This window comes from Peromyscus eremicus, chromosome 17 (genome assembly GCF_949786415.1).
Source record: "Peromyscus eremicus chromosome 17, PerEre_H2_v1, whole genome shotgun sequence".
NCBI lineage: Eukaryota > Metazoa > Chordata > Mammalia > Rodentia > Cricetidae > Peromyscus > Peromyscus eremicus.
Window position 1 is genome coordinate 58,714,263 of NC_081433.1, and position 22,270 is coordinate 58,736,532.

Here is a 22,270-nt window from a genome sequence, read left to right on the forward strand (position 1 = left end):
GTGGGGGTCAGAGGTCAGAGGCCCCTGCTCTTCAGTAGAGGTGACGGTGGGGGCAGCCAGAGGCATGCTTCAGTGGGTAAAAGCACTGGCCACGCAAGCCTGACAACCAGAGTTCGATACCCAGGAAGCCATGTGTGGTGCATATCTGTCATCCCCACACTCCTGCCGAGAGAGATGGGATCCAGAGACCACAGACTCACCAGAAGCTGGGAGCTAGACAGCCTGGAGTGTGCAGTAGCACACGCAGAAGAGACCCCAGTTAGCTGTAGTTGTCACCTGACACCCAGAGTCAATCTGAGAAGAAAGCCTTGATTGACAGCCTGGACCAGACTGGCCTGGGGGACTGTCTGTGGGGCTTGTCTTGATTTCCTCCCTAGGTTGCTTTTGATCAGAGTTTTTGTCACAGTAGTCTAGGACAGATACTCTGCCTCAGCAAGGTAGGATTCCCAGACATTGTCCTTTGACACACATCCTCATGCATGCTCTCACTGAATAGACAGAACTTATAGATGGGGGCGTGCAGCTCAGCCATAGAGTGCTTGTCTAGTGAGTGCGAGGAATGCCTTGTGCTTTCATGTATTATGAGCATAGATAGCTAGATAGTAGGATGAATAACCCAATAAAGAAATAGGAAAAGACTTAAATATAAAACACAGGGCTATGTCAGGCAGTTGTGGCACACGTCTTTAATCCCAGCACTCGGGAGGCAGAGGCAGAAGGAACTCTTAGTTCAAGGCCAGCACGTGCCCAAGTTGTACCTTAAAAATTAGCTGTCTCTTGTCTGCCTGTCAGTAAGCAGTCAAGCCATGAAAGTCGTCTCTGAGCTTATACTGAAGTTCTGAGTCTGTGCACAAGCAAATGGCTGAAGCCCCTCCAGCAGCATTCTGTTGTGGAGGACATGTGCCCTTCTCTTCACCTGCCCGGGTCCTGTCAGGTTTTCTTGAACCATGCTCAGCTCTCTCTCCAGGAACACAGCGGTCAGCCAATTCCTGATTCTTAGTTTGAAGTCAGAACACAGGTGATCATCTTCAGGGCATTTGCAGCACGCAGCACCACAGTGCCTCATGCTAGGCCAGAGCAGAGATATGGTTAGGGATGTGGCTCCCTTGGTAGAGAGGCTACCTAGCAAACACGAAGCCCTGGGTTGCCCCCTCAGCGCTGCAGAGACCCTGTGTATGGTGCACGTTAGCCCAGATCGCAGAAGGGATGATTGAGGAGAGCAGCAGTTCAAGGCCAACCTCAACTACACAGTGAGGTCTGTCTCAAACACCAGAAGAGGAAGTGGGCCTTAGCTCAGTAGAGAGTATGTGTAGTGGCCCAGGCTTCCGCCCAACACTCTGTAACCCAGGCTGTGGTGGTGTGGGCCTTTCAGTCATCCCAACACTCAGGAGATTCAAGGAGATGATCAGGAGTTGATATAGGCGTCTCCTGTACACAGCAAGTTAGAGGCCAGCCTAGGCTGTATGAGAACCTGAGTGAAATGAAGGAAAAAAAGAACAACTGTACAATATCTAAGTGAAGATCTTGGCTTAGACATAGATAATGGCCCTAGAGTCTCCAGTGAGGGGCGTGGCTCAGGGGTGGATCCCCTGCCTAGAATCCCCCAATGAGGGGCTGGGGGCGTGGCTCAGGGGTGGAGCCCCTGCCTAGAATCCCCAGTGAGGAGCTGGGGGCGTGGCTCAGGGGTAGAGCCCCTTCTTAGAATCCCCAGTGAGGGGCTGGGGGTGTGGCTCAGGGGTGGATCCCCTGCCTAGAATCCCCCAATGAGGGGCTGGGGGTGTGGCTCAGGAGTGGATCCCCTGCCTAGAATCCCCAGTGAGGGGCTGGGGGCGTGGCTCAGGGGTGGAGCCCCGCCTAGAATCCCCCAGTGAGGGGCTGGGGGCGTGGCTCAGGGGTGGAGCCCCGCCTAGAATCCCCAGTGAGGGGCTGGCAGCGGGGAGCTTAGTGATGTGGTGCCTGCTTGAAATGTATGGTTCTTGGTTCCATCTTCAACTCTAGCCAAAGCAAAAAACTCAAAGAAGAAATATCAATACTAAAATGTGATCTTATTTCTCCCTTTTTTTTCTTTCATAACAGAGCTGTTGTGGAGAAATACCTGCTTGAAAAGTCTCGCCTGGTATCCCGGGAGAAGGATGAGCGGTGGGGCATGTTTTTTTTTTTTTTTTTTTTGCTTGTTTATGTATATGGGTGTTTTGCCTATGCGTTTGTAAGTGTACTGCCTGTGTGCCTGGAGCCCAGGGAGATCAGAAAAGGGTGCCAGTATCCCTGGAATTGAAGTTACAGGGGCTTGATAGCCAGTGTGTAGATGCTGGGAACTACTGCGGGTCCTCTGTAAGAGCGGCCATCTCTTCAGCCCCCAGGGTGTGGGATTTGGGTGAACACAGTCCTGCTCAAGCTTTGGCTCTCACAGAGGTGAAGCAAGTGTTGTGTTGCCCAAGGGCCCCTTGAGGGAAGCCAAGCTTGGAGTCTAAGCTGTCTGCTCTCCACTCCACATACCTGCTGCCGTGGCCTCAGCCTTGTGCCCCTTACTGCCCTCACTGAAAGTTGCATGTCTGCTCTATTCAGAGTCAGCCTGAAATGTGTTTGAGTAACACCTCAGAGCTGGCACAGCCACACATCCTGTGAGCCAGCATAGACACTGAGGCAGGAGGATCTCGGGTTCCAGGCAGGCCGGGCTTCAGGGTGAGACCATCTTAGAACAACTGTGTTTAACAAGCAGGTGGGACTCATGTCCCTGCTCCTGTGCCTCTCACTCACTTGAGGAAGTCCCTCTTTTTCCAACAGTACTTAAAATTTTTAGTTAGTTTTTAAGTTGGGTCTCTCTATATAGCCTTGGCTGTCTTGGAACTCTCTTTATAGACCAGATTGGCCTCAAATTCACAGAGATTCACCTGCCTCTGCCTCCTAAGTGCTGGGGTTAAAGGCGTGCTCCACCACACCGGCCAAGACTCTTTTTTAAACTTTGTTTATTTCAGTGTGTGTGTGTGTGTGTGTGTGTGTGTGTGTGTGTAAACATGTACATGTGTGGTCAAAGGACACCGGGAGACTCAGTCCCCTCTCTGCCATGTGTGTTCCGGGGATTGAACTCAGGTCCTTTGGCTTAGCAGCAGGCGCCTTGACCAGCTGAGCCGTCCCACCCACCCTTTCCTGTGCTGTTGGCCTGGCCAGGCACTGACTCCCCTTGCTGGTCACCCACAGGAATTACCATGTGTTTTATTATCTGCTGCTGGGTGTCAGCGAGGAAGAGCGCCAGGAATTCCGGCTGAAGCAGCCTCAAGACTATTTCTACCTCAACCAGGTAAATAGCCGCAGCCATGGCGCCACCTCTGTCCCCGAGGCTGTCTGCCATAGGGAGGTCAGAGGCGGCCAGCCTGGCCCTGCTGGGCCCACAGCCCAGCCCTGAGCACACACACACAAAAGCTGCCATTCATCCCAGCCCTGGCCTTCTCTCTCTCCAGCCTGGATCGCCTGCTCACTGCCCTCCAGGCCGGAAGTGCCTGAGTGCCCACGCCTTTGTTTTGTTTTTTTCAGCATAACTTGAATATTGAAGATGGAGAAGACCTCAAACATGACTTTGAAAGACTCCAGCAGGCCATGGAGATGGTGGGCTTCCTACCCGCTACCAAGAAGCAGTAAGTGGGCTGCTGAGCCACTAGGCAGTGACCAGTTCCTCTTGAGGTCTGACCCGCAGCCCATAGAGGATAGGCAGTATTCCACACAGAGCACAGGAGAGGGCTGCAGCCCTGGGCTGGGAGGCAGCGGTCCAAACCAGTTGAAGCTGGGCATGATGGTGCACACCTGCCATCTCCACACTGGAGAGACTGAGAAATGAGGGTTGCATGTTCGAAGTCAGCCTTTGCTGCACAGTGAGACCTTATCTGAAAGAAAGAAAAAAAGGCAAAGCAACAAGCATACAGGCAGGAAGATGGTTGAAAGTTCAAGGCCAGCTTTGTCTCCATAAACAAGACCCTGTCTATTAGCAAAAACAAGCAAGCAAAAACATTAAATTAAGTTTGTATAGTGGTGTATTAATTATCTGCACCCTCAGTGCTTAGGAAGACATCAGGTGAGGCTAGCCTGTGCTACATAGTTTGAACTCATCTCAAATTTTCAGGGCTGGAGCTGGAACACAGTCGGTATCACTTGTGACCCATAGGTTCTGTCTGTAGCACCACCCGAGCCAAGTGTGATGTCTAACAGGCAGCAGCACTTGGGAGTGGGGACGGGGTGCAAAGTGGAAAGCACCCTTGGCCTGCTGCGTGAAACACGGCTACAGAAACAAGCAGGTGACGCAGGCCACAGTAACCTCTCTCTGTGTCCCAGGATCTTCTCTGTCCTCTCAGCCATCCTGTACCTGGGCAACGTCACCTACAAAAAGAGAGCCACAGGCCGGGACGAAGGCCTGGAGGTCGGGCCGCCCGAGGTGTTGGACACCCTGTCTGAGCTCCTGAAGGTACCTCCCTTCTCCAACCATCCTTCCTTGCATGTGCTTCCTGGTCCCTGACACGGTAGGGCAGCCTCTCATTGCAGGGGACAGGTGAAGGAACTTCTGTCTGCTGCCTGCTTCCTCTGTCATCTCTGAGATGTCCCCTCCTTGCTCCCGTCTGTGTGTCTGGCTGTACAAACTGGTAGGAGGCACTGGGTGGTTGAGGTGTTCTGCTCTCACAGATAGAGCTCAGTTCTCACATCTGCCTGTGGCCACAGCCGCCGTGGTCTCCTTCACTCTCAGGCACGTGTCTACACACACGGGTCAGTAAACAAGTGAAGCCATGGCTCCCTGGGCTGACGCTGTCGTCTGTGCGCACAAAGCCCTGTCCCACACCAGCCACACGTAAACCTGATGTGCTGGCACACGCTTGTCATCTCAGCACTCGAGAGGAAAGGCACAGAGAGAAGCGGTTCAGGGCCAGCCTGGGCTACGTGAAACCCTGTCTGCAAAAAACATGAACTGGGAGCTGAAGATGCTCACAGGAGCACTGGCTGCTCTTCCAAAGGACATGGATTTGAGTCCCAGCACCCACATGACAGCTCATGACTGTCTGTAACTCCAGTCCCAGCAGATCTGACAGCCTCTCCTGGTGGCCTCAGGCATCAGGCATGCAGTGGTGCACAGACAGATTTTAGACAAAACACCCATTTTGGATTTTGTTGTTTTTGAGATAGGGTTTTTCCTTGCAGCTTCAGCTGTCCTGGAACTTGCTTTGTAGACCAGGCTGGCCGCAAACATAGATTGTTTTTTAACAATTAAATTTAAAACATATAGTTTGGGGCTAGGTGTGATGGCACAGGCCTGTCATCCTGGCCACTCTCAGGCTAAGACAGGAGTCTTCAAGACCTGCCTGAGCACCTCAGTGAGACACTCCAGCTCAAAATAAAAAAATACATGATGGGGGTTGGGGGTGTGGCCCATGACGCCCACTTCCCTCTCACTCATGGGATCCCAGGATCCTCTCACTGTACCAAGCACACACAAACCCACATGTGCGACACATGATGTGAAGTGGGAAGTCTCCTCTGCTGGGTCTCACCTGGGGCGACTTCTGTTCCTCAGACTGGGAGCAGTCCTGGCACCTAGTGGCTGGACATGGGGTAGCGCCTGTGGCCTTCAGCGCAGAGCCTGAATGCCCTCGGTTTGTTTCGCTTGTCTTTTCACACTGCTGGGCATGGAACTGTGGGGCCTAGAGCTGGCTGGATGAATCTTACTTCTTGTCCTGATGAGCTGACCTCCAGCTTACCTTCCTGTTTTGTTTTTTTTAGATAGAGTCTCACTCTGGCTGGCCTAGAACTTAAGATCCACCTGCCTCAGCCTCCTGAGGCCAGGGATTAAAGGCATGCGCTACCATACCTGGCCTTGTGGTTTTTTGCTTTCAAGTTTTATATTACTTTTTAGTTTTTATTTTATTTACCTGTTTATTTTTGAGACAGGCGAGGCCTGGAACTCACTCTGTAGACCGGGTTGGCCTTGAGCTCACAGAGATCCACCTGCCTCTGCCCCCCAGTTCTGGACTTAAGAGTAAGCTAGCACACTTGAGGGAGGGAGTTCTTTGATTTCATTCCTTAAGGTTTTTTATTTTATGCGTGTACATGTAGGTATGTGCTTATGCATGCAGTGCCTGTGGAGGTCAGAAAAGGGCGCCATGTGTAGGGAGGCCCTTCCCAGCCCAGCCTCTGTGGTCCATCCTGCTCTCCCCTAGCTCTCCAGGCTGGCCTCCATGATGCAGAAGCCCTGACAAGTGCCTCACCTCCCTGCCTTTCTTTCCCCACCCTGGAAATAGGTGAAGCGGGAGACCCTGGTGGAGGTCCTGACCAAGAGAAAAACAGTAACAGTCAATGACAAGCTTATCCTGCCTTACAGCCTGAGTGAGGTGAGTGTGTGCCCTGCCCTGCAGCCAGGGGACCTCAGCTGTGGCCAGACCAGCTTCCTGTGGCTCTGCTTCTCATGAGATCCCTTCAGACATGCAGCTGCTGCTGAGCCACAAAGCGCAGAGCCCCATGTGGAAAATCCCTTCCTCTGCACACACGCTGGAGAACTTGACAGATGAGTTGGGTACAGTATGAGGTTAGCAGTAATACCTCTCAGAACAGACTAGAAATAACAGTGACACGCTCACCAGCCTTGCATGCCTCGTGGCTCAAAATGAAGATGCTTCCTGTGGCTCACCTTTTCACTTGAAGGGAGTCTTTCCAAACTCATGTCAACTGCCAGCGTCTACTCTTTTTATTTTCTTATTGGCTAGAGACAATTTTAGTCCATATCCCAGGTGGGCCTTAAATTTGGAACACCCCAACTGCCTCTGGGATGACGGTGCATGCATTACCGTATCATCCCAGATCATTAGGTGGAATTGCTCTTCTCGAACACAGGCACTGCAGTCCAGGGCACTGGTTGATGACTGAGTAACTGACAAGCAGGTAGCATATAACACCAGGATCTACTGGATAACCAGATGAGGTACAGCCATCTCAGGATGTATCAAGGCTGATCACAAGCGCTCAGAATTTTTTTAAAGTATTAAGTTGTTAATTTCTAGAATTCTCCAACCATGGGTGGCTCCAGATATCTGAAAGTGTAGATAAGTGAGAAGTACTACATGGCTCAGAGCCAGAACTGGAGCCTGAGGGATTCCCCTCTATAGTTCAGATGTTCAGTGGCCATGCAAGTTCAGCATGATTTGGGACAAATCTGCCCCCCCCCCCCAAGTCGGTTTTGTAAAGTTTTATTGACATAGCCATGCTCATCCATTTGTATCCTGTTCAGTGCTGCTTCTGGCTGCAATTGCAGTGCTCAGCTGCAGTAGAGGCCCCCCCCCCAGCCCCCAAAACTGAAAATATCAACCCCTTGCCTTGTTCTGTAAAGAGGTGACTGGGCTCTGCTCGAGGTGGCCTTTCTGTGACCCTCAGCCCATAGGTCTCTGTGCCATCCTCTCAGTTTGCTGGTGTACTCTTCCTGGTCCAGTTCTCTTAGCTCTTGACATCTCAAGAGCAATATGACCTGCAAGCTGAATTCGGATGGCACCAGGAAAAGACCTGATAGATAACAGGGTATGGGACACTCCCTGTAGGCACCCTGCCTAAGGAAATCGGCTTACATTTCCAGCAGGCACCATGGGCATTCTGAGCCTTTGTGGGCCAAGGCACCCCTGACATGACCTGAAATCTCTGCAGTGAACCCATGCCCTCTGTGGCTCAGGGAACGAGCATCCCCAGAGAGGCTGTGGGAACGAGCATCCCCAGCAGAGGCAGCATTCTGTGTGGTAACATTGCCGTGACATCCAGGAAAGTCAAAACCAGAGGGACATGTCCAGCAGCTGAAGGCAGCTGGCCCCGTCCGTTGTTAGGAGGAGAGAACAGACACTTCTCACAGTAGGTGTGCTGAGAAGTGCTTCCTTGGTTGTTCCATGGTTGTGCAGGTGGCATGGCTGGCCTCACACACACTGCAGCTAACATTCCATGCTGCACACCCATGCTAGTTGCTAGAGTCCTCAGGCTCTGAGCCTAAGCAACAGGTGTGACCCAGCAGCTCGTGTAGGAGCAGGCAGACCTCAACACGAGGAAGGTGCAAACCCTGGTTAAGGGCCGGGGGATGGCAGTCATAAATGCCTGCACACATATGGGCCCTAGATTCAGATCCTTATAACACCTGCAAAAAGGTAGCTGTGGTGACACCCATCTGCAACCCCAACCCAGCGGACAGAGAGGCAGGAGGATCAGTTGTTTAATATTATCCTTGACTACATGGCAAGGTCAAGGCCAGCCTGGGATACATGAGACTTTGTCTATGAAACTAAGACAAAATTATAGCAGTTCCCTGAATCTCAGTACCATGGCCTGCACCTGGCATGGTTGCCCCCCTGCCCTCAGGTGAGACACCTCTTTACCCACAGGCCATAACTGCCCGAGACTCCATGGCCAAGTCTCTGTACAGTGCCCTGTTTGACTGGATCGTGCTGAGAATCAACCACGCCCTCCTCAACAAGAAGGACATGGAAGAGGCTGTTTCCGTGAGTGCACAGGCCCTGAGCTGGCCACGGACAGGTCCCATCCTTGGGACAAACCATGGAGGCTGGGAACCTGTGGGGTCTCTGCAAACATCAGGGGCGGCAGAGGACCCCTTACCTTCTACAGGCAGCCAGGCATCTGTACTTGGTCTCTGTATGAGGGTGCAGAACAACATAAGCCTTTACTGCAGCCCTGCCCAGCATGCAGGCACCAGGCCCTAGGTTCCACCCTGACGCTTACTGCACGTGTGGAGGCCTGGTTCCATCAATGAGTAGTAATGGTCCCAATTGCAAAAATGATGGGTGCCAAGCTGGTGACAGCTGTGTCCAGCTGACATCAGGACCACACATGTCCACTCACGCAGCAAGCTCAGCATCCCCGGCAGGCCCTGGCTATAACTACACTGTCTCTCCAGTGCTTGTCCATCGGTGTCCTAGACATCTTCGGATTTGAGGACTTCGAACGGAACAGCTTCGAGCAGTTCTGCATCAACTATGCCAATGAGCAGCTGCAGTATTACTTCACTCAGCATATCTTCAAACTGGAGCAGGTGAGAGCTGGACACCTACTCCCCACCCCCAGCCAACCACCCTGAAGGCCCAGCAGTGCCCCTCAGTACCAGCAGAGCATGGAGTCGGGACCACAGGTTCCCCGGTCTTCAGTGCTCTGTCCTGTACTCAGTGGCATGCTCAGCCCTCCAGTCTTTCAACCCTTCCAGATGTTAGATGCCACTGCAGCAAGGCAGCGGTGTAACATTCTGTCCTATCGTCTGTGTGTCCCTAGAGGTGTTCAGAACATGTCCCGTGTCTTTTCCTTTCACCATGGCAGCCTCTCTGAGGAGGCAGGACCCATCGATACGGAGAGGCAGCCATATCTGAGTTGTCTGAGGCTCCATCCCAGTTACACACCCACGCTCCCACAGGCCCCGGAGACCTCCTCTAATGCTTTCTGTCTCTGTAAATTTCATGACACTTCAGCCCTTGGTCAGTGGAGTCATACAATGTTTGCCTTTCCACTGCCGGGTTGTTTAACTTAGGAGAATGGCTCCATTCTCATCCCTGTTCAAGTGTCAGTTTTATTCCTGTTTCTCATGGCCAGGTTGTGTTGAATTTATCCAGTCACCTGTCACCTGTGGCTTTGGTGCTTTGGCTTGTAAACACACATGTCCAAGTCCTCTTGGACTTGCACTGTGGGTTCTCTTGAGTCACACTAAGAGGGAAATTGCTGGAGTCCCCTTGGCTCTCTGAACTATCCTCAGTGTACAGGGCACCATCTCTTTGTTGCCTGTGCAGCCTGAGGGTATCAGCAGGGCTAGTTCCTGGGGTGACCAGCAGGGGGAGTCAGTGCAGGGCTTGTAAGTCATGTAGAATCAGGAGAGCTGGGGCCATGGCTCAAGCCCCTGCCTAGGATCCCCTAGTGAAGGGCCGGGGGCGTGGCTCAGGGGTGGAGCCCTGCCTAGGATCCCCCAGTGAAGGGCCGGGGGCGTGGCTCAGGGGTGGCGCCTCTGCCTAGGATCCCCCAGTGAAGGGCCGGGGGCGTGGCTCAGGGGTGGGGCCTCTGCCTAGGATCCCCTAGTGAAGGGCCGGGGATGTGGCCAGGGTTGGAGCTCCTGCTGAGCTTGTGCAAGGCCCTCAGTTCAACCCCACTGTGTTCAGGGAGCCCCTTTCTGAATCCAAGGCAGTGCCCTCCTTAACCTTCCTCACCCTGCAGGAGGAGTACCAGGGTGAGGGCATTGCGTGGCACAACATTGACTACACCGACAACGTGGGCTGCATCCACCTCATCAGCAAGAAGCCCACGGGCCTCTTCTACCTGCTGGACGAGGAGAGCAAGTGAGTGCCCCTGTCCTGGCTGTTCAGCCAGTGCCAATGTGGGGACCAAGTCAGGCTTCCTGAACTGCTCAGCTTCTCACATGGATTTGCCCAGTCCCTGGGCCTCACTGTTGCCTAGTGCTGTGTGTCATGCTCTGGAAACGGCGGGCGTGTGGCTCACCTGTGCTGGCTGAACACATCTTCACAGGAAGGTTCCTGTGTCCCAGGAGCAGGCTGGGGCTGTGCAGAACCAACAGTGTGTGCTCTCTTGAAAAGAATGCAAGGGGTCTCAGTCACACAGCTGCCTTTGCAGAAATCAGGTGGCTTTGGGTTGGTTGCCATGGCTGTGCTGACAAGTCTTTCTCTAGTGGTCATGGAGAATACGTGCCCCCAAATTACAAAACTGTTAGAATCTTAGAGTCATCCCGTGACAGGTTCCCATGGGAATAGCAGACAAGGCCAAAGGAGCTTTCCCTGTGCATGGTGCTGTGCCTGTGGTGAGGTGGAGGCTCTATGGGTGGAGCTCCTGCCTGGCATGCCTAAAGCCCTGGGTTCCATCCCCAGCACCACAGAACATGCCTGTCATTCTAGCACTTAGGAGATGGAGGCGGGAGGATTAGGAGTCCACCGTCATTCTTGAGAGAAGGCCTGGGTCCCAGAATCCCCTGCAGCTCTTCATCCCCAGCACCCTGCTTCACATCCTGTGCCTCAGGCCAAATGCCCACCCTGTGAAGCAGAGCGGAGCAGAGGAGAAAAGGGCCAGGCGAGCACTGTGACAGGAGCCACAGGAGCTAGGCTCTGTCTGCAGTCCCTGAGGAAAACAGCAAGGGATGGATTCTGGCCCCACGTTGGGCACCGATTGTAGACAAATTTCTAACCAGTCTTATTAAATAAGAAACACAGAGCCAAATACAGAGTTAAAAGCCCAAGAGATCAGAGCACTAGCGAAGAGCCAAGACCACCTTTAGCTCACCACTCACTGCCGTTGCTTCCCCTGAGAGAGCTTCTGCCTGTCTGACTTGTCTTTTTATTGCCTTCCTGTTCTGCCTTCTCATTGGCTCTAAACCCAACCACATGGCTTCCTCATCGCTGCCTGTCTGTGGGCCAGGGCTGCAGCCTCCTGCTTCGAGCAGTTTCACTGGGTGGCCTGTGTCAGGCTTTGGTTTAAAATGTATTGTTGTTATTAGGTGTCGGTGTGTTGTTGTTGGGTGGCGGGTGGGTTGTTGTTACTGGGTTGTAGGTGTGTTGTGGGGTGGCGGGTGTTGTGTTGGGTGTTGGGTGTGTTATTGGGTGGCATGTGGCTTGTTATTAGGTAGCAAGTGTGTTGTTGATAGTTGGTGGGTGGGTTGTTGGGTGGCGGGTGTGTTGTTAGTAGGCAGCGGGTGTGCACTGTGCATGACTTGACATTTTGGATCATTTCTCTCCTTCAACCATGTGGTTCCCATGTTGTCAGGCTTGGCCACAAGTGCCCTCACCTGCTGAGCTGGCTGGCTGGCCCTGATTGGAGTTTCCTGAAACAGCCATGTTAATATTTATTACTGCAGCTTTTTATTATTGTTGTCTTTCTTTGGTGCCCAAGGCAGTGAGTATCCCACCTTCCAGACCTTCTTCCAAGCCCTGAGTGATTGTGTCTCCCCTGCCAGACAGACCTCCTCTTCCCCCACCAAGCTGTGGAGCTCTAGGGCCGGGGATCTGGCACACACCTGGTATTGCCTGTGTTTACAGTGAGGCTGGGACCAGCAGGGTGTGCCAAAACCCAGGGAGACATTTCCCTCCCAAGTGACAAAAATAGCCAAGTACAAGGAGCCTCTTACTCTTCATGTCCTCCCTCCCAGACAGAACAGAGCCTGGCTTTATCTGCGAGGCCATCCTCACTCTCCGTGTGGGGAACAGGGGCCCGATGCCTCAGCTCCAGGGCACACATCCAGGTACACAGGGACCCAAAGCTAGAGGCAGCTCCAGTGTGGGATCCCAGAAGCTGCCAGGTCCATTTCTGGGAGATTGATAGAAACCAGCAAACCTGGTCTACAGTGGAGCAGGGAGCAGAAACAGCTTTGTGGGGCGCATGAGAATTTTCCTCCTGGACCCTGCTCTGTGTTAATCCTGTGGTCCCACATTTGCCACGTGGGTGTATATGGTTAGAAGCTGACAGGTGGGCCATCTAGGTAGCTCAGTCAGTCAAAGATGCCTGCCAGCAAGCCTGAAGACCTGCGGTCAATCCCCGGGGTCCACGTGGTGGACAGAGATAACCAACTCTTGCAGGCTGTCTGACCTCTGCACGTGCAGGCACATGCACGTCCACACCATGCCAATCAGGAACTAACACTACAGGGGTGCTGGCACTCATTCTGTCCTCTCCTCGTCCATCCTCTGTCCACACTGCCTGGCATCAGCCCCCCTCAGAGCAGCTCGGGAGCCTTCCCCCTCTGTACTCAGTGTGGGTTCTTGGCTCAGTGTGTCCAACCTTGTTTGCAGCTTCCCGCATGCCACAAGTCACACCCTGCTGGCGAAGTTCAAGCAGCAGCATGAGGACAACAAGTATTTCCTGGGCACCCCAGTCCTGGAACCTGCCTTCATCATCCAGCACTTTGCGGGCAGAGTGAAGTATCAGATCAAGGTGGGTGCGGCATCCCACCCACACTGCGCTCTGGGGCATTGCTGCTACTCAGTGGGGACTGCACATTCTGGGGATGCTTGCACTCACTCCAAACCTCAGTGCCAGTCAGGCCAGGATTGCAGAGCATCATCAGCCCTTTCTCGTCATGCTCTTGGGGCATCCATGGGCTCCGAGGGGTGACCGACCACTCCCACCTCCCCAGGACTTCCGGGAGAAGAACATGGACTACATGCGGCCCGACATCGTGGCACTGCTGCGGGGCAGTGACAGCTCCTATGTGCGCCAGCTCATCGGCATGGACCCAGTGGCCGTGTTCCGCTGGGCTGTGCTGCGGGCTGCCATCAGGGCCATGGCTGTGCTTCGGGAGGCCGGGCGCCTGCGTGCCGAGAGAGCTGAGAAGGCAGCAGGTAGGGGCTGAAGGGCTGCCCTCCCTGGCGTCCTCCCTGGGAGCAAGCAACATGCTTGACAAACAGTTACAGCCCATTCTAAATCTGGGCATGGCTGTTTGGGAGGCAGTCAGAAAATCATGACTTCGGGGCCAGAGTGAAAAAGGTAATGAGTCTGTCTTTAGGACTAAAGAGGGCTGAGGGCTCAGCAGTATTACCCCTCCCTAGAACCCCAGTGAGGGGCTGGGGGCGTGGCTCAGGGTGGAGACCCGCCTAGAACCCCCCAGTGAGGGGCTGGGGGCGTGGCTCAGGTGGAGCCCCGCCTAGAATCTCCAGTGAGGGGCTGGGGGCGTGGCTCAGGGGTGGAGCCCCGCCTAGAATCCCCAGTGAGGGGCTGGGGGCGTGGCTCAGGTGGAGCCCCTGCCTAGAATCCCCAGTGAGGGGCTGGGGGCGTGGCTCAGGGGTGGAGCCCTTGTCTAGAATCCCCAGTGAGGGGCTGGGGGCGTGGCTCAGGGGTGGAGCCTAGAATCCCCAGTGAGGGGCTGGGGGCGTGGCTCAGGGGTGGAGCCCCTGTCTAGAATCCCCAGTGAGGGGCTGGGGGCGTGGCTCAGGGGTGGAGCCCTTGTCTAGAATCCCCAGTGAGGGGCTGGGGGCATGGCTCAGGTGGAGCCCCTGTCAAGAGTCCCCCAGTGAGGGGCTGGGACATGGTTTGGATAGACTGCTTACATAGCATGTACATGGTCTTGGGTTCAATTCCCATTTCCTCAAAAGAAAGAAAAAGAATTGACTGCTTACTCCACAAAAGTAATAGCCTTCGTGCTGTGGGAAACCCTGCCAAACAGTGTGCACTCTGTATCTCCAGCAGGAATAAGTAGCCCTGGCACTCGAAGTCACACGGAAGAGCTACCAAGAGGAGCCAACACCCCTTCGGAAAAACTGTACCGGTGAGCGAGACTTCAGTTTGTTCCCATGATAGCCCTGTGAGGTGTCATTGTTTACACAACTGTGGAACCCTTTACTATCCACCAGGGTCCTTGTGGCCCTGAGTAAGCTCCCAAGCAGCTGAGTGGACTCAAAGACCCAGAACAGAAAGACCCTTGCAGAAAGACCTGCCCCAGAAGGCAGGCCCTGGGACAGCGTCTGCTCTGGGCAGGAAGTGGGGAGGTCAGCACAGAGGATGCTTTTTGGTTCCCTGGCCTGGGAGACTGAGGGGCAGGTGTGTGTGTGCTAGGGGTCTTTGCAGCTGCAGAGTGACACACTGATGAGAGAGTCTCCCACTCTGAGGGCGTGGCTTCGTTGTAGAATGCTGGGCTTCTGAGCCTGAGAGAAGCCTGCATTCTGTCCCCAGGGCTTGGGTGTGCAGGGATGGTTCTTCTCTCATCCCACTCTGGACCCCACAGTACCTTCTGCTGAGTTTTCCCTTCTGAGTGGGAGGAATTTGTGAGCCTGGGCAGAGAGCTAAGCCTTCCCCTTGGCTTCAGGATGGTATAAAAGTGCATATGAGCTGGGTTGGGGTACTGGCCTGTGCTTGCAGCTATTGGGAGACTGAGGTAGAAGAATTGCGAGACCAAGGCTAACCTGGGCTACAGAGTGAGATCCTGGTGACCATAAAAGGGTTGGGGGTACACCTCTGTGTTGTGGTACTTGCCTAGCACAAATGAGGCTCTGGGTTCACCTTGCTATGCTGACCAAAAGAGTGGGGGCTCCTGGGATGTGGCAGGTCACCCATGCTTGACAGCTGCCCAGCAGTTGAAGGTCAGGAAAGCAGTGTCCCAGCAGCCTGAGAGCCAGGCAGGCTCCGTGGAGACAGGAACTGTCGGGGCAGGCGTGCTGGTGCACATCTGTCAGCCTAGCTGTGCAGTAGTATCCTGAAGAGCAGGCTGTGACTGAGACCAGCCTGAACGGTGTAGCACGGCCCTGAACCCAACCAGGAGTTAACTTTTTGTCCAGAGGCCCGAGTAGAGGCGATGCCCCCACCCGCTTGCTGTTTCTCCCTGTGAGCGAGTGGCCCATGCCTAGTCAAGCTGTGTCGGGGCTGCGCGTCCGCCAGTTCACTGAGCTTCTCCCTTGCAGCTGTGCAGGGCTAGATTTCTCCTTTGACCGCTCTGAGGAGTTGGATGTTAACGCTTTTGAGGACATCATGGCTTTCTATGAGAGCAGGAAGTAAGTAGCAGCCAGGCCTTCGCACGCAAGACCAGGGAGGCACAGGCCAGGGCCGCCCGCCGCCGCCGTCTGGGAGCTCAGAGCAGCGTCCTTCCGGGGAAGCCGTGGCCACTGCTCTGAGCACTCTAGACAGGAAGGCCATGTAGGAAGTAGAAGGACCCATTAACCCTTGTCACCGTGTTGTTTTTGCTCTTGTGCCTCCCTGGAGAGCGAGGGAGCAGAGGTAAGTGTGGCGTCCATCCGGGCACGAGGCATGGTGCATGTGTCACAGTACGGGGCTGCACACAGGGGCTCCTTCAGGCCAACCTTCAGAGCCTAAACATGCTTTTAGAACGGCTGCAGTGAGGCTCGGCCTGCTGCGTACAGGTGCCACCAGACTGCCCACATTGGGTTGAACCCTAGAATCCACGTGGTGGGGAAAACCAACACACACACACACACATGCACCCTCAGACAGACACACACACACGCATGCACATACCCTCAGACACACAGACACACACACACACACACACACATACACACACACAAACATGCACGCATCCTCAGACACACAGACACACACACACACACACACAAACATGCACACACCCTCAGACACACACACACACACACACACACACACACACACACACACACGTAAGTTAATACTGAATAACAAGTAAGAGCCAGGGCAGGACTCCGCTGCCCGGTTTGCAGGGGCCTTGGACACCATCCTGGCACAAGTGTGCACGCTCTAACTGCTGCAGAAGGAGTTCAGTGTCCTCAGAGGACCCAGCTGCCAGTACTCTCCTAGGCCAGCTCACAACCACCTGTAATTCCTGCACCATGAAGTCTGGCGCCCTCTTCTGGCGTTTGTGGGCACTGCACTCATGTGCCCAACTCCACACATATCTACATACATACACACATAGTTAAAAATAAAATAAATTTTTTAGAAAGTCGATCCTCTTCAGATAGGTTCTTAACCTTAGCCCTGTCCCTGCAGTGAGGGTCACCTGTGTCCTAAAGGGTGTTGGACATTGTCTCTAGCTGCCATTTGCCAGGTGCCAAAAGTGCCAAACCCCAGGAAGAATGTCCCCATGCATGCCTGGACACAGGTTGGTCCCCTGGGGCTAGAAGGAGGCAATGTAGCCACCAGCTGAGAAGTACCAGGCACCAGGGCAGTTTTATACAAATGACTTATAAATACAGAAGCCGCCTGCTGGACAGCTCACAGGGAAGGGCACCTGCTGCCCTCCCGATGGCCTTGAGTTTGATCTCCAAGTCAGCCATGCGATGGAAGGAAAGAACTGGCTACTTGGAGCTGTCCTCTGACCTCCACAGGCTGTGGCATACACCCCGTCCCCCAGGTGTAAATAAAACCCTGCCGTTGAGAGCACCCACGTGGGCTACTCACAAATCCCTGTCACTCCAGGTCTGAGGCACCCAGCACTACCTCTGGCCTCTAGAGCACCTACACACACACGCACGCGCACGCGCGCACACACACACACACACACACACACACACACACACACAAATGAAATTCTTAAAAAACAAGAAAACCTGGGCAAACAGATGCTGATTCTGTGAGTTCAAGGTCAGCCTGTTCTGAGTATCAAGATCCAGACCAGCCAGGGTCCTGTCATAAGCCCATGGTTCATCCCTGAGCTCAGGGACAGTGGCTGTTTCTGGCCCAGTTCCCTCCTTCTGGAAAGACACAGTGGTCACCCACCTGTCTGTGCACCCCTTCCTCAGATGCATGTTTTGTCTCCTGTGGCCTGAGGACACCCTGATGGGCATTGGGGGCCCCAGGTGGCGGGCCACGCTCTAACTGTTCTTCTTTCTGTCACCGGGTCCCCTTCTGGTCCTTAGCGATATGCATAACCAAATCATCAAGAGCCTCAAAGGATTGCCATGGCAGGGCGAGGACCCGCGGAGGCTTCTTCAGTCCCTCAGTCGGCTCCAGAAGCCCCGCACCTTCTTCCTGTGAGTCCCCCAGCTCCTCCAAGTGCAGCAGCCACCTCTGCCAACGTCTCCCACCTGTCAAACAGCCACTAACAGTTCCCCCCCCCCCCACTGCCTTCCAGTTCAGTTCTCAGCCAGCCATTGCTGACCAGCCTTAATGCTCCTTCCGTGAGGAGGTCTCCCTCTGACCCTGACCCTCTCCACCCTGGCCAGCTTGCAGAGCACAAGCTTCCCCGCCTGGCCTTTCCTGCTGTGACCTTGTTAGGAAGCCTTGGGAGCAAGGACCATGTGAAGCCAGGGGCCAGGGTCTGTAGGCCTGGGTCCCAACCCACCCCTGCCCACATTTCACTAAGTTCCTTGGGGTTCAGCATCCCCTGCAAAATGGGGTGACAGTTCTTCAGCCCCTATTGTGCGGGCCTGTCAGGGCACCCACAGTCACCAGCCACAGACTGGTTGGGAACAGTGCTTGTGCCCATGAGGAGCCCGACTTTTGGTGCTTCTCCCCATCCCACCCGAGCCAGGGTCTCACCATGTTGCCCAAGCTGGCCTCCAACCTCTGGGTTCAAGGGTCCTCCTCCAATGCTTGTTGCTCTAGCGATGGGCCAGACTTCAGCTCCTGGCACCCGTGTTGGGTAACTCAAATGGAAGTCCGTCTTGAGGAGCCCTCATCTAGCCTCCATGGACACTGCACTCGTGTGCACACATACTTAAAAAGAAATCTTCAAAGATCCTCCTGCCTCAGCTCTGGGAGCAGCTGGGGCTCCAGGCATGTGCCACCGTATCCAAAAATGATTTTTGCATATGTTTCTCTGTTACTTTCTTTTAACCCAAATTAATTGAGATGCAGTTGAGGACTGGATGTGGCTCAGGGACAGAGGCTGGGTGAGCATCCCAGTCCTGAGGCATGGGAGCACACAGCAGCTCATGGCCATGTGCACAGTGAGCAGGGTTCTTGTGTGCTCTAGTTTTTCCACGTCACACCCAGGCACTGTGGCACTTGCCCAAGCATACACTCAGCATGAAAAAGGCGGAGGCAGGAGGATTATGAGTTTGAGGTTAACCTGTCTTAATTTGAAAAAAAAAAAAAAAAAAAAAAAGATGATACTGCTTGCTATCATCCTAGCACTGGGATGGTGGAGGCAGGAAGATCAGGAGTTCAGGTTTATCCTCAGCTACATAGCAAGTACAGGCCAGCCTGGGCTACATGAGACCCTGAGTCTCAAGAAAAAAAGCTGATTGCCAGCCCCTGGGCCATGGATTGGGCTTCCAGGTTCCTTTCCACCATTGGCATCCTGGAGCTGGGATGTGGCTCAGAGGAGGGACATCTCAGTATGAAGAAGGCCCTGGGTTCCATACCCAGCATGACAAACTAATCAATGCCCTTAAAATGATCAGGTGAGGAGCCCCCCAGGCCATTGTTCTTTGCAGGGCAAGTCTGCCCCACCAGTGGAGAGTTGACATAGCGGAGTCGCTTAGCGCATCAGGCCAGCTCGGGGCCTCGGTGCTGTGTGCATGGCTGCTGGTTCACTTCCTCACTGCCGCATACAGACCTGGAGTCTCCAGCATGGTCTGCACTCAGATGGGACAGATCTGCAGTGTGGAAGGCAGGAGCCCGAGGGTGTCTGGGGAGTCGGTGGCGACCTTGCTGCACTTGTCCTCTCTCTCTCTGTCTCTCTCTGGATCTAACCCGCAAGGCGTGGCTTGCTGAACTAACACAACCCCCAGCCCTGTCCCTCACATTCACACCGTTTTTAATATTTTGACAGGAAGAGTAAAGGTATCAAACAAAAGCAGATCATTCCAAAGGTAAACCCGCACGGGCAGACGGCACCATCACACGCGGCTTGAGAGCACCTTTCTCAAGTTCTGAGACAGGGAGGTGGGAGAGAGAGACACTGAGCTTCTGGAACCTCTTTCATGCCTTCTTCTCACCCGTCCAGCTAACTCTCCCTCTAATACAAAGCTGTATCAGGGAGTGAAGCTCAGGGGTGGAGCCCCGCCTAGAATCCCCAGTGAGGGGCTGGGGGTGTGGTCAGGGGTGGAGCCCCGCCTAGAATCCCCAGTGAGGGGCTGGGGGCGTGGCTCAGGGGTAGAGCCCCGCCTAGAATCCCCAGTGAGGGGCTGGGGGCGTGGCTCAGGGGTGGAGCCCCTGCCTAGAATCCCCCAATGAGGGGCTGGGATGCAACCCCCTGCTTAGCCTTTATCAGTCTCTGTGTTCCCAGCACAGAAATCAGACCTGGCTTGCAGTTGTCTTGCAGAGTAGGGCCTGCAATGAGATCATTTGCCCAGAAGGAACTGAGGTCACTCTCAGGAAAGAAAGAGCCTGGCTCATCTCAAATCTACCCTTCTAGTGATCCAGCTGGACCCCTGAAGGGTCCCACAAGCCACTGGGCTAATCCTTACCCAGCATGAGTCAGGTGTTGCCTGTGAGGCTCCTCAGCAGGACAGGGCAGGCCTGAGTGCTCTGCAGACTCTTGGTCTCCTCTCGGGTTCACAGTGGAACGTTCTCAGTACCACTGGTGTGCAGGCAGTCCTCTGTCTCCAGAGCACAGGCTCACCCTGCCACAGGCCCTGACAGTGACTGCACTGTGCACGACACTGTACTGTGTGTGCTGCACTGGACTCTTGTACAGACACACACTTGTCCACACCCTGGAGACCACGCCAGTGAGGCCTACAGCCGTGAAGAGCTCACAGGTGGTGGTGGTGGTGGGGGGTGTTGTTGTTTTCGCTTTTTAATAAGGTCAGTAGTTCTTGTCCAGAATTCTGCACACCAGTAGCCACTGGGATTCTGGAGTGTTCTTAAGCATTCTGAACATTTACATGCATACAGTGAGGTGTCAGGGTGAAAGGCTGTCTCAATATGGAGTGTGTTCCTTTTCCTCCTTAGACTCATAGCCTTAAAGTGATCTGATACAACGTCACTAGTAAATTGTGTGTGTTAAACTGTCGGATGGAGCTGATGAGATGTCAAGTCTGAGCACTTGAGTTTGATCCCCAGGACCCACATGATGGAAGGAGAGAACTGACTCCTGCACATTGTTCTCTGACCTCCACAGGCACACATACAATAAACTTTTTAAAAAATAAGTTTTTTTTTTTTTTTTAAGTAGAAGATTGGCTGTCTATAGTGATGCATGCATGTCATTCTGCTAGTGAGGTATGAGGCAGGGGAATTATGAGTTGCAGGTGATGCTACAGAGCAAAATTCTGTTTCCATAAATGAAAAGTAAAGTCCAGGGGTAGTGATACGTGCCAGTCCTTACAGCAGTTGGGAGGTGGAGACGGGTAAGGAGTTCAAGGCCAGCCTGGGCCACATGAGACTTTAGGGGGAAAAACTCACCGCAGACTTGAAAGCATGTTGGTTTCAGTTTGGTGTGCTGGACCATTGCAGTCACAGGCGAGGAATCTGCATGTGCTGGGAGCCGTGTGGCTTCAGATACTCACAGAGCTCTGTCTAGACAGGCCCCGTAGTCTCACCCACAGCTAGAGGAAGTGTGGTCCTCCTGTCTATCACCATCTCATGCTGGCGTTGAGGTCCGACGGCCTTGAGCTCACGAAGCTCCTGGCATAGGCAGAAAGGACTGAGTCCCAGCCCCTGTCCTCAGGGTGAGGGATGTGGAGGGAGAGGGTGTGCTCACCCAGGAGCCGGTGCCCCTGTTGGCCATGGCGAGCAGGCCCAACCTGTGTGTCTGTCCTAGAACCTCCTGGACTCCAAGTCCCTACGGCTGATCATCGGCATGACGCTGCACGACCGCACCACCAAGTCGCTGCTGCACCTGCACAAGAAGAAGAAGCCGCCCAGCATCAGTGCGCAGTTCCAGGTGGGGGTGGCCGCTGTCCATGCCTCCTAATGTGCTTACAGGTTCTGGTGTTAGGGACGTGCCCTAGGTACAGAATCACTGAAGATCACGGAGAGTAAAAGGAAGTCATTACTTAGCAAGTCAGTCACCATGGCTGTCATAATTCTTTTTTCCCCTGGCTTCCAGCAAACTCAGAGATAGTACTTTGTTGTTTGTTTGTTTGTTGGGACAGGGTCTCCTGTCCTCCAAGTTGGCCTCGGATAGTCTCCCCAGGTGTGTGCTAAATCGTTTTTATTGTGATGCTGGGATGGAGCCCAGGGCCTTTCCACAGATCTGTAAGCTGAGATGTAGCTCAGGGGTAGGCGCCTGCCTGGCATGTGCAAGGACTGAGTTCAGCCCCAGCTCTGAGAAGCAGAAAGAGAGGGAAGGGGGCACAGCAGCCACCTTCATGCTCCCTCCAAGGCCAACCACTGGGGCCTGACTCATCTGCTCCACCCCTGCAAAGACGGCAGTGGTGTGGCCCCAAAAGAGTCTTTGGTCAGCCATAGGGATCCCCACAGCTGGGGCAGCAAGCAGAGACTTTGGTTGGCTCCCTGCATATATGACACACAGCAGCCCAGATGTGCCCCTCCACGCAACAGTGGTGTCCTGTCCTCTCCCGCTGATCCCTGTACCTGGTCAGCAGCTCCATTTGCATTCCCTCTTCCTGCAGACATCTCTTAACAAGCTGTTGGAGGCTCTAGGCAAGGCTGAGCCCTTCTTCATCCGCTGCATTCGCTCCAATGCCGAGAAGGTAAGTGGGGGTCGCAGAGTACGGGGGGGCAGGACTGGGCTGGCACTCAATGGGTAGAGCACTTGTCCAGCAAGAAGCCCCAGGGTCCATCACAGCACCATGCGAGCCAGGTGGGGTGCATGCCTGCCGTCCCAGCACTGAGGATGTGGAGGTTGGAGAATCCAAAGTTGAAGATCATCCTTGGCTACATAAAGAGTATAGGGTAGCCTGGCCTACATGAGACCCTGCCTCAAAAAAGAAAAGAAGAA

At 54.1% G+C, this 22,270-nt stretch overlaps 1 protein-coding gene across 2 annotated transcripts in view; it reads left to right on the forward strand.

The window, feature by feature from the left end:
* Positions 1-22,270, forward strand: part of Myo9b (myosin IXB) — a 93,555-nt gene that overhangs the window by 50,738 nt on the left and 20,547 nt on the right. Inside the window, exons 4-18 of one of the 2 annotated variants that reach the window (XR_009374983.1) lie at positions 2,077-2,139; positions 3,199-3,298; positions 3,532-3,632; positions 4,324-4,453; positions 6,276-6,365; positions 8,385-8,501; positions 8,915-9,049; positions 10,210-10,331; positions 12,786-12,927; positions 13,130-13,334; positions 14,176-14,257; positions 15,387-15,476; positions 19,193-19,232; positions 21,128-21,250; positions 21,942-22,022. Coding sequence is in view for 1 of the 2 variants with exons in the window: in XM_059244970.1 (XP_059100953.1) it covers positions 2,077-2,139; positions 3,199-3,298; positions 3,532-3,632; positions 4,324-4,453; positions 6,276-6,365; positions 8,385-8,501; positions 8,915-9,049; positions 10,210-10,331; positions 12,786-12,927; positions 13,130-13,334; positions 14,176-14,257; positions 17,334-17,447; positions 19,193-19,232; positions 21,128-21,250; positions 21,942-22,022 (1,645 nt within the window). In the remaining variant the exon portion in view is untranslated. Of the gene's footprint in view, positions 1-2,076; positions 2,140-3,198; positions 3,299-3,531; positions 3,633-4,323; positions 4,454-6,275; positions 6,366-8,384; positions 8,502-8,914; positions 9,050-10,209; positions 10,332-12,785; positions 12,928-13,129; positions 13,335-14,175; positions 14,258-15,386; positions 15,477-17,333; positions 17,448-19,192; positions 19,233-21,127; positions 21,251-21,941; positions 22,023-22,270 lie in introns of both variants that reach the window. The other variant, XM_059244970.1, reaches the window with a different exon arrangement.